The sequence below is a fragment of the Benincasa hispida genome, chromosome 9 (genome assembly GCF_009727055.1).
Source record: "Benincasa hispida cultivar B227 chromosome 9, ASM972705v1, whole genome shotgun sequence".
NCBI lineage: Eukaryota > Viridiplantae > Streptophyta > Magnoliopsida > Cucurbitales > Cucurbitaceae > Benincasa > Benincasa hispida.
In genome coordinates this window covers 57,608,928-57,621,533 of record NC_052357.1, presented here as the reverse complement: position 1 = coordinate 57,621,533, position 12,606 = coordinate 57,608,928, and the positions used below count along the sequence as shown (strand labels likewise).

The 12,606-nt window shown below is 37.2% G+C and overlaps 1 protein-coding gene across 1 annotated transcript; it reads left to right on the top strand.

The window, feature by feature from the left end:
* The first annotated feature begins 5,335 nt into the window (after positions 1 to 5,335).
* LOC120084813 lies at positions 5,336 to 7,484 on the top strand. Its single transcript, XM_039040632.1, has 3 exons — positions 5,336 to 6,292; positions 6,475 to 7,009; positions 7,351 to 7,484. Exons 1-3 carry the CDS (start codon positions 5,336 to 5,338, stop codon positions 7,482 to 7,484), a joined length of 1,626 nt encoding a protein of 541 aa, XP_038896560.1.
* Positions 7,485 to 12,606: the final 5,122 nt, after the last annotated feature.

Below are 12,606 nucleotides of genomic sequence, written 5' to 3'. Positions count from 1 at the left end.
ATATTTGATATTAAATTAATTAAGTTTTATTTAATAATTAATTTATGAGATTAATTAATTTTTCATTTTTAAAATCAAATAGATTTTTAAATCAAAATTTGATTTTTAAATAAAATTGGAAAAAATAAAAACAAAAACACAAAATGGAAAAACGGATTTTTATCCATCACCAACTAGCTCACACATATAGCAATATATTTGTCTTGTCATACAGCTCTTCTCTTTGCATGTTGATCTGCAATATAATGAAGAGATTGAAGTGAAAATGGGGCATGCAATCTACAGAATTTTGAGAGAAAATTTAGTTTGAAGAATGGTTCTTCAACAAGGTTGCTACAGTGAGCTTTTCTCCTTCATCCCTTGATTCAAGTTTGTTTTGAGTTTCACAACTCAATCTAGAGCACTAAGAGAATAGTGGGGAAGATCTTGAGGTGGTCTACGACAAGATATGAAGAAGATTGCAGCGGAGATGGAGCTTTGAAGAAGTTCTATAAGAGGTATGTCTTGAAACCCATTTTCTCTCAGAAGCATGCTTTATATTATGCCAGAATTAGTGAATTTGAATGCTTAGATGATCCTTGTGCTTCCGCTACTGTTGATACAATCCTACATATAGAACATTCTAAACATCTTTCTCTTTGCCTCCCATGCATATAAAATGTGGCAAACAGTCAGTCACCAACGTAGAGCACTCGTTTGAACTTCGTTTGACATGAAATTCAATGTGCTTGCATGTCTCATCGATATGCATCTAACTCTAGAGCTACTCGTCTAAACTCGCAATGGAACTTTGACTTTAGAGGTCATGGTTGGGCCTCATTTAGCCCCCACTAAGCTTGTCATTGACACCACTAGTGACGTTGATGCATATGTGAAGGGATTGAATCTCGACAGAAGCGTGTGATTGTGTTCTTTGGTTTCTTGAAAGAATTAAAAATACAATAACTAAAAGAAAAGAGTAAGCATCATACCTTTTTCGACTCATAATGGCAACAAGATATTCTCTTTCAACCGGTAGTCTTCTCCTTGAAGTCTTCCTCTTTCCACGAGATCTTTCTTGCTATGACTATGGAAATGATCTAGTTCGTGAAAATCGCACTTGAAAGATGAGAGATAATAGGGAAGGAGAATTTTCAAAGGATTATTTTCTAAAAATTTTGGAGAATTTTTTGGGAGAGAGATCTTAGTAGAATAGTTGTAGAGATTATGATATAGATTATGATCTTAGTAGAATAGTTGTAGAGATTATGATATAGAGTGTGTTCCATAAAGGCTCCTTTACAAAAATTTTAAATTAAATATTTATTTATATCAAATATTAATAAATATTTTTCCAATTAATATCTCATATTAAAAGGTTTTAAATATTTAAATCATCTTTAAATTTTTCTTCTTGGTAGTATCTCTTTAATTTAAATCTCGTCCAAATTAAATAATTAATTATTTAAATTACATTCAAATAAATTAATTCTTTCATTGTTCAGTTTATTTGAATCTTATTCAAATTATATAATTTTTTTATTTATATGGATGTAATCCAAATAAATAATTTCTTTATATTATATAGTTATAATTTGAATCTCATTTAAATAAATGTTATAGTAATTAAAATATTAATTGCATCCAATAAAATTAATATTTTTCCTAAAAAAATAATAACTTCGAATTTTTCTTTTAGTCATAATTGATCTTTGTTGGTCCGCCATCAGCTGGCAATGGATCGTTATGGACGTACAAATTATAAGTTCTAATAATCTAAGATTAATTAATTAAACTCTTTAGATAAATTAACCTTCATTCATTAACTACATAGAAAGCCACTATAGACCATAGTTGTGATTGGATTCGATACCAGAATGGAAGTGTGTAAACGCCTTGCATCCCGCAAATCAATTTTGACATAAACAAAATCAATGTATTAAAACAAAATATGTGTAGAATAAACATGTAAAATAGCATGCTTTAGAGAAAGGAAAGAACCATTCTCACCTTTGTAGATTCCCCAGCTCCTAGAACGACCCCATCGATATTCCAACGAACGACTCCTCGAATAATCTTGAACACGAATGTCTCCTCGAACAATCTTGAACACGACCACGAGAATAATTGTTATTCTCAATGATTCTAATAGAAGGATAGATCGTATCCAACTATTAGAAGAGGGTGTGGAGGAAAAACCTTTGGGAGAGTAGAGAGGATTTATTTTTGTAGCTTAGGAAAAAAATTTGCACAATGAATGCTTGCCCCAAAAGGGCCATAAGGAAGACTTTATATAGAGAAAGGTCAACCCTTTCTCCAAGTCCTTTTCCAATTTTCTCTTGTGCACAATTAATTAAATAACACTTATTTAATTAATTAGCACATTAGTTAAATAACTATTTATACATGAAATCTAATTTAATGTATATATATTTAATTATCATAAACATCATATGTCTATGTGTAACACATCTTTATTTATTAATTAATTCTTTATGAATCTAATTCACTTGAATTAATTATTTGAGTCTCATTCAAATGTTTCTTTCCAACTTAATTTAAATTATAGATCACATCCATAATTAGTTAATATTAACCATATTAGTATACAATTTCCTCAATTTGATTTAAACAATTCAAATCGTTCCTCTTTAATTTCCTTTAGTGAGCTAGCAAAAGAACCTGGTGAACCTATAGATCAGAAGCTCCAACGATATGAGATTAATTGGCTAAAATCATTAACTAAGTTAATCAATATACATTAACTGTGTGTACACTCCACTAAAGACTCACAACTGCACCCTTCTCGCTACAGATATATTTCTATGTCCATTAATATAGATTAATAACAACAAGTTAGTCCTTCATGAGTATTCATAAATCCAACATGGTAAAATTATCATTTTATTCTTGGGTTACCTCTGACTTCTTAAGTACCAGTGCTTCCCTAATGAACAACCTATTTATGGTCAACCAATAAACAGAAACCCCTCTCAGGCCAATGAGAGGGTTGATAACTTGTAGAAATACAAGTTATTTATACTGTTTTATTTAGATATTGCTGCTAAAAGGAAGGAAAGTTGCGTTGATTGTATAAAAATTGGCTAAGAAATGCAAGAATTATAAATTGTCGTTAATACACCGACTGACACCATTGTGATGGTAGAATGGAATGTTTTATTTCTGTTTTGCAAGAAATCAAGTCACCCACATGCGTTCATGGCTCGAAGATAAACCGAACAACGCATCTACGTCGCATTGCGCCCATCATTCAGGAATGAATAGATGATCAAAGCAATGACGGCGCATGCGACAATCGATCAAGAGCTAAGCGATCAATGCAATCTCAACCACATGCAGTAATAAAAAAATAACACCGCATGTGGAAAAACGATCGAAGATGTAAAGAGCAACGTGCGGAGGATTCTAATGCATGTATAGCTGACCGTTGTGCATTTCAGACGGGATTGATTGTGTAACAGAAGAAATATTCACTCCACCATTTCAGGAATTTCCATAACAATAAAGTGGGGACCACAAGTCAGAGAGTCAAGCTCGCCTATAAATAGCTTCTGAAATTTCACTGAAAAATATGCTTGAATACATAGAGACTTGATATACTAATCTGAGAGAGAGACTGGTTGAGCGACTAATCAGAGTAGATTCGAGAAGAATTAAGAGACAAAACTGAGAGGTGAGTCTCCAGACAAAGAATTCTTATAATCCCCACTGTTGAAGCTCTGTACGAAGGTCATTTCTACCAGAAGAGAAAGCCTAAGAGGGAAGCTCTTCTCTTCATCCATTCCACAAGCTGGCAAGCAAAGCCACCATCCAGATCTGTGTCAAGACGTTGACACTCTTATGTATTTATTTCTATCTCTTATTCATCACTTGTATTCATCTTCTTTAGTCTATCATTCACACCATGTATCAGACCCTTAATCTTAGTAATAAATGTTGTGATCATTTCCATTATCATCTATCTGCCTATTTCCATTCGTCTATAATTCATTTTCTCCACGATGTTTTCTTAATCCCTTGAATAATTAGCAATAATTGAACAAGTAAATTAATTGGGTTAAGGAAATAATTGAGTTTAGTCAAAGCATGCTAGACGACATCTTCACCTGTGAGAGCAGAAGTGAAGATTCTATTCCGCCTATCGAGAGAGGATTGGAAGAATGCATTAACTAAAGCGAGAAGTACTTCCAGATATGGAAGCAACCTTGCGTTCATCACGTTCATCCCTGTTTCACCATAGAGATATGGGAACGCGGCCGATCACCGAGAAGTGTACACCAAGGGAAAGCGGAACCTTAGTTGTATCTTTAATGCAATTAACAAACTTACGATGTTTTTACTAATTATCCCTTCTAATTTTGATTCATACATAAAGACTTGCCATTGCATACCACTATCCTTTGTATAAACTTCACGGTCAGTTTCGAACTTAGTATCATGTATAGCATGTATCTTGTATCTTGTATCACGTTAGCTTAGGATTTATTTTTATCGCAATTTATTTTATTAGAGCAACTTTATTTTACCACACTTTAATTTCCTGTACAAACACGCAATCTTTATTAATTGTAAAAATCGGTCGCATATATCACAAAAGTAACATATTAATGAAAACAATCCCTGTGTTTGACCTCATATTACTCTAAGAAACTTGCGTTGGAATTATACTTAATTTCAGTGCAAGGAAACTTGTGACAACGCATTACTCCACAGCAGACTACAAGCATATAGTTAACAATGCATATCTAGAAGTAGTAATGCATAACACTACATCCACATTCCATTTCCATCTTTATGTCATCAAGTTTATGGCAATATGAGCTTGTATGATTCATTCATCTGTATTCATATTTGTCCACATGCTGTAGGTAAGACATTCATCCACGAGTAATGTGAATAAGTATAAAGAGCCACATTTTTAAGTGTTACAAGTTTATGGCATCGTTGTTGGGGATTGGTAACGGTTATTGTTGAGTATGTTTGTGATATTTTGCAGGACAGATCTCTTTGTACTGGCTGTTCATCGCGGAGAGCAGTCTGGCGGTTTATGAGTACTGGAGTGATCCAAAAATTCTAAGCTGACCCAGAGATCAAGAGTATATTTTGCGCAAGAGCACATCAAGACCGAATTAAGCGAAGTAGAAACATGGCAGATAATAATGAGGCACCCGAAGTGAACCAAGGGGAAAATTGGCCAATGTAAGATGCCATATTTCTTGCTGCTGACCGCACCATCCCTATGAGGAACTATGCGGCGCTAGATTTTTATAACTTCTCGCCCGGAATTTCAAGACCCACGATTGAGGAAAATGTAAGTTTAGAGATAAGGCCGATCATGCTTCAAATGATCCAGAATGCGGGGAAATTCGGAGGTTTACAAGGAGAAGACCCGCATGCTCATTTGACTAGCTTTGTAGACATATGCAGCGCATTCTCCATACTTGGTGTGACACCAGAAGAACTTAGATTGTATCTCTTCCCTTACACCTTGAGGGATGAGGCAAGAAGGTGGGCTCAGTCATTAGAGCCAGACGAAATCAACGCATGGGATCAGTTGGTTGAAAGGTTCATGAATAGATTCTTCTCTTCAGCCGTTAACCCAAGGAGACGGGGGGATGTATTGAATTTCGAACAGAAGGGTTATGAAACTTTGAGCACCGCTTGGGTGCGATTCAGACAATTAGTGAAGAGCTGTCCACATATCGGGATTCCCGATTGCATTATGATGGAGAATTTTTACAATGGCTTGGATCAACCAACGCAAGCAGTTGTTGATGCTTCCGTAGCAGAAGGATTAATGGACAAGTCGTATATGGAAGTAAAGAGCATCTTAGATCGCATTTCGCGAGATTCAGATGAATGGTTAGATACCGAGTTTGAGGAAAGAAGTTTGGAGCAAGAAAGAGTAGAAGGTGCCATTGTACCAGTTGATACAATGAGCACCCTGGTAGACCAGGTGACCATAATGACCTCGCTCCTTCAGACTATGGCTAATCAGCAAAGACATCTCTCTCAAGGTTCAACGCAAGCCAATGTGTTAACACACATGGCCGCAATGAATTGCATTCAATGTGGAGAGGGACATTCAGTGGAAGTCTACTCGTGGAATCAGCAGTCCGTATACCCTATCTACAATGAACCGTTCGGCAACACCTACAACCCTGGTTGGCGGAATCACCCAACTTTTAGTTGGGACAGGAATCACAACCAAGGGAGCCAGAGTAATCATCAGAACAATTATCAGGGGATTCGAGGCAACCCTCCAGCTTCATTAATCCGGATCATAGCCCAGGTGATTGTCAAAATGTATAACCCTACGACCAATTGTTCTTTTCTAACACCTCTTGTAGTACCTCGTCTCTGGAAACGTTGTTGAAACATTATATCGAAAAGAGCGAGGCAATTAAGCAATCGCAAGCTTCCTCCCTTAGAGAGCTGAAGAAGCAAGTTGAATAACTTGCGATTGAAATTAAGAATAAAACGATTGGTACATTGCCTAGTAGCTCAGGAGCATTGGGGCCACGTGGTAAAGAACAATGTCAAGCAGTGACATTGAGAAGTGGTAAAACAACAGTCCCCGTGTCACCTATACCAGATGCAATAACAAGACCAGTAGATTTAACAATAAACGATGACCAATCAACCATTAATGATAGAACTACCGGTTTAGAAGTAAGTACATCTACAAGAGATGAATCTCAACAAGAATTAAATTCAAAATCAACGCAACCTCCAGTTACTAGAACACAACAAGCACAGGACCTCAATGAGCAGCCAATTGAACAGGAAGTATGGCGGGATCCTCCAACTTTCCCGTCTAGGCTAAAGAAGAAAGATCATAGTAAGCAATTTCAGAGGTTCCTGGATGTCCTCCGACAACTACACATCAATATTCCCTTAATAGAAGCTTTGGAACAAATGCCGAGCTGTGTGAAATTCCTTAAGGATATACTTGCTAACAAAAGAAAGATTAGGGAAAATGAAACAATTGCATTAATATATGAGTGCAGTATGCTGTTTCAAAACAACATCCCCACAAAATGAAAAATCCCGAGATTTTCACATTGCCTTGCTCAATAGGGGGAAAGAAGGTCGAGAACGTGCTATGTGATTGGGGGCGAGTACAAACCTAATGCCCTTGTCGATCTTCAAGAAGCTAAATATCGGCAATTCAAGACAATCACAATTACATTGTCGTTGGCCGATAGATCGAAAACGCATCCCGAGGGCAAAATAGAAAATGTACTCGTACAAGTAGATAAGTTTATCTTCCCTGCTAACTTTATCATATTAGATTATGAAGCTGACAGAGAGGTGCCTATCATCTTGGGTTGCTCTTTTCTGCAATAGGGCGGGCACTGATCGATGTACAGAAAGGGGAGCTTACAATCAGGGTTGACGATCAGCAAGTGAAGTTCAACGTTCTCAATGCGTTGAAATACCCGAGTGATATGGAGAATTGTCAATATGTTGAAGAACTGTAGGAAAAACCTTGGCACGAGCCCCTAGAAGAGTTAAAGGAAGAAGATTTTGGAATCGGTGCAATGTGGGAGGAGAATTGCGCCGCAATTCAAATTGAATCAGATTTTGAAACGATGAAGTTATCTGAATGAACAACGCAATGCACTAAGCCATCCTTAGAAGAACCACCTGTGTTAGAGTTGAAGTAGTTTCCTGTGCACCTCAAACATGCTTAGTTAGGAGGGAATAACATGTTACCGGTTATTATAACTACCTCGCTGAGTAAAGAGAAGAAGGATGCACTTATCCAGATCCTAAAAAATAACGTAAAAGCCTTGGGATGAACCTTGGCGGATATTCGGGGGATCAGCCCTTCGTATTGCATGCATAAGATTCGTCTTGAGGAAGGCAAAACAGGATCTATAGAGAGGCAACGTCGTTTAAACCCTGCCATGAGGGAGGTTGTGAAGAAAGAAATAGTGAAGTGGCTAGATGCAGGTGTCATTTACCCTATATCAGATAGCAGCTGGGTGAGCCCAGTGCAATGCGTTTCGAAGAAAGGGGGAAGGACAATCGTCACCAACAACAGGAATGGGTTAATTCCCACAAGGACAACTACGGGGTGGAGAATATGTATGGACTATCGTAAGTTAAATCTGGCCACGAAGAAGGACCACTTTCCACTCTCCTTTATTGATCAGATGTTAGACTGACTTGCTGGGAATGAATTCTTATGTTTTCTTGACAGCTACCCAGGGTACAACCAAATTGCAATTGCACCGGAGGATCAAGATAAGACAACCTTCACATGCCCATTTGGCACATTTGCATTTTGTGGCATACCGTTTGGACTCTGCAATGCACCAGGTACTTTTCAACGATGTATGATGGCGATATTTTTAGATTTCTTGGAGGAGTCAGTCGAGGTATTTATGGATGATTTTTCAGTTTTCGGCAATGCTTATGACTCCTGTTTATCTAATCTGGAGAAAGTCTTCAAGAGATGTGTGGAAACTAATCTTGTTCTGAATTGGGAGAAATGCCACTTTATGGTTGAACAAGGAACTGTGCTAGGTCACAAAATATCGAAGCCAGGATTGGAAGTTGACCAAGCAAAAATCGATGCAATTTCCAATCGACGCAATTTTATCTAAACGATCGCTTATTCTGCCTATCTAAACGACATCTTCACTTGTGAGAGCAGAAGTGAAAATGCTATTCCGCCTATCGAGGGAGGGTTGGAAGAATGTGTTAACTAAAGCGAAAAGTACTTCTAGAGATGGAAGTAACCTTACGTTCATCACGTTCATCACTGTTTCACCATAGAGATATGGAAACGTGGCCGATCACTGAGAGGTGTACGCTAAAGGAAAGCGGAACCTTAGTTGTATCTTTAACGCAATTAACAAACTTGCGATGTTTTTACTAATTATCCCTTCTAATTCTGATTCATACATAAAGACTTGCCATCGCATACCACGATCCTTTGTATAAGCTTCACATTCAGTCTCGAACTTAGTATCATATATAGCATGTATCTTGTATCTTGTATCACGTTAGCTTAGGATTTATTTTCATCGCAATTTATTTTATTAGCACAACTTTATTTTACCGCACTTTAATTTCCTGTACAAACACACAATCTTTATTAATTGTAAAAAACGGTCACATATATCACAAAAGTAACACATTAACGAAAACAATCCTTGTGTTCGACCTCAGATTACTTTGAGAAACTAACGTTGGAATTATACTTGGTTTTAGCGCATGGAAACTTGTGACAACACAATACTTGAGGTGTCTTAACTCCATGCCTAAAAGTCAATAAGCCCTTCTTAGAGTTCTGCATCAAATATTTGACAAGCATCTTGTCACGACACCTGAGACAGAGCTAGCATTTTATTCTTTCGATCTCTAAAGATCTGAATACCCAGAATAAACTTTCGATCTCTAAAGATCTGAATACCCAGAACAAACTGAGTCTCTCCCAAATGGACCGATTAAGCTTGCAAATCTTTTACTCTTGACCTTGGGTTATGAATCCCTTGGGTTGCACAATGTAAATGGTCTCCTCAAGATTGCCATTTAGAAAAGCAGTCTTGACATCCATTTGCAAAATCTTGTAGTCATAATATGAGGCAATGGATAGGAGGATCCAGATAGACTTAAGTATGGAAATAGATGAGAAAATCTTCTCTTAGTAAATTCCCTCTACCTGGGTATAATCCTTTGCCACCAGTCTAGTCTTGAAGGTCTGAACCTTCTCATCAGCACCCCGTTTTCTCTTATAGATCAATTTACAACCTATAGGTTTAACCCATCAGATTGATCTACAAGATCCCATACGGAATTGAATTATATAGACTCCATTTCAAGATCCATCACTTTGATCCATTCATCTCTGTCAATATCCTCCATTACCTTCTTGTAAGACAACGGATCCTCAACTTTGCCATTAGCTACCATAGCCAGGATTTCAGTTAAATGCATATAACAAATAGGAGGGTTCACAACCCTCCCACTACGTCGAGGATTCCTAAACACTTGAGGCAGATTTGACCTACTAGATGAACCTACTTTAACAACACTTGTTGAGGTACTAGGTTCTTCAATAACTCTTGTTGAAGATTCTAGGCCTGTGATCCCTTATGTGGTCTTCTTCAGGAAAAGTAGCATTTTTCGATACAAATACTTTTTTTTCTTTAGGATCAAAGAAGTAACCACCTCTTGTTCCATTGGGGTAGCCTACAAATAGACAACCTTGAACATGGTTCCGATTTCTTATGATTAGCCTCAAGCACATGTGTTAGGTAAACCCAAATTCTGAAATGACGTAAACTAGCTTTACGACCATTCCATAACTCCAAAGGTGTTCTGGAAACACTCTTGTAAGGAACATAATGTAGGATGTATGCTGCAGTCTCTACTACATAACCCCAAAACAAGTCAAGTAAGGAAGCGTAACTCATCATAGACCAAACCATGTCCAATACGGTTCGATTTCTCATTTGTGATACACCATTTTGCTGAGGTGTACCAGGTGCTGAGAGTTGGGATACTATTCCATGATCTATCATATAGTTTTGGAATGTTAAATCCATAAACTTTCCACCTCGACAAGATCGAAATGTTTTAATCGTTCTATTTAATGCATTTTCAACTTTAGCCTTGAATTCTTTGAAATTTTCAAAAGATTCAGACTTATGTTGCATTAAATAAATGTACCCATATCTTGAATAATCATCAATAAAGGTGATGAAATATTCATAACCTCCCCTAGCTTTTTTATTCATCGGACCACAGAGGTCTGAATGTGCCCTAGTCTTAGGTGCCAAAGTTTGGCATTTTCTTTAAGTGAAATTTTAAGACTTTATGTTGAGTTACAACAGTTTTAAGCAACTCATTGTTATGGAGGGAATTTGTTGCTAACGGCCTTAGCATATACAAATTATTTTCCAGTTTTGCAAAACAAATATCAACAACATTCTTAGTAATAAACACTTTATTTGCAAGAAAGTTGATATTATATAATTGTTCTAACAAACACTTTATAGAACCTAAGTTCCTTTATAAATCAGGAACTACAAATACATCTTTTAAAACAAGAAATATGTTTTGTAAAGTCATCTGGAGACCTCCCACTCCCACAGCTGAGACGAAGTGCCTGATTCCAACTCGCATCGCCATCTCACCAGCATCTAGCTGTCGATAGGAACTAATTCCATAAAATGAAGAACAACCGTGGTTAGTGGACCTGAAGTCTATATTCAAGGCAGAATCAACATTCTCCACTAAACAGGTTTCCAATACAGGCAAATTATATTTACCTTACTTGGCTTTCTTCTTTTCTACCAAATACTTGAGGGAGTTCCTCTTCCAATTCCCATCTTACTTGAGGTGTTTCCTCCTTCGTCTGCCTTCTACCAAGTCCGAACAGAGCCCACCCTCTGGATTCTCACACCGAGAATACCAAAGTAACCTTCTTGGTGGTGTCTTACTTAACTCGACACCATCGAGGTTCCATGGAGGCCGTACGTGTTGCGGAGGAGTTGGTGACCAAGGTGATCGCTGAGGACGAGCGCGAAGTGTTCGTGTAGAGTTGCAGTCGTGTTGTTTGAGCAAGGTCGAACCTTTATGGAACTTTTTGGAAGATGAAGCTAAAAGATCTCATAACGCAGAGTTTCATAATCGCGTTCAGATCGCTTCGATCTCACCGTGACCGAAATATAACATTATACATTCAACACATATAGTTATGAAAATAAACTCTAATTAACAATATGTTATGAACAACAAATCATAAGGGAAAGAGTTCTATACCAATTGAAGACTATCTTCAAACTTTAGAACCCTAAGCAACGGAACCCTCCAACAGATCTACCAATGCCTGACAGGAACGTTGGCTGCAGTAGCACGATCAACGCGAACACAAATGCTGCAACAGGGACGACACCACCACTAATGAGCCCCAGGTATTCTCAGAGTGAAAACCCAAAGGGTGGGCTTTGGTGAATTTGGTAGAGGATGGAGGAAAAACGAGTCGTATAGGCGATAAGCAAGTGGGAGAGAAAACAACGCTATCGTATAGTAGAAGTGCTTATCGCATAGAGAAGCTGCACGATTGTGTAGGATTTGCTGAATGATCGTTTAGGAAAAGGTATACGACTGTTTAGCTAAATCGGCACACTATACGATCTTTTAGGGAACTTAACCGATCGTGTAAGTGAGAGTGTGCGATCGTTTAGCGCGAGATGGATGATCGTTTAGATGGAGAAGCCACTATTGTATAGGCTCTCAAGCGATCGTTTTCTTTCATCAACGCGTGCTTCACGAAATCCTTTGGGCGATTGAACGATAAGGCGATCAAAATGAAAACCTTTATCATTTTAATTCATTTGATACATTAATCGACTTAGCCCACTAACCCACGTCCAAACATGAAAATTGGATTAATTATCATATAATTAATCAATTAATTAATTAATAATTATAATCATATTATATTTATATCCTACAGTTTGATATCACATATCTACTATAGTATTTTCTCCTCTACTTGATATAAATCATATTTATATCTAATTTTCTCCATAAAAATGTATCTCATACATTTTCCATATATCATTAACCAGTCAAATTATATCA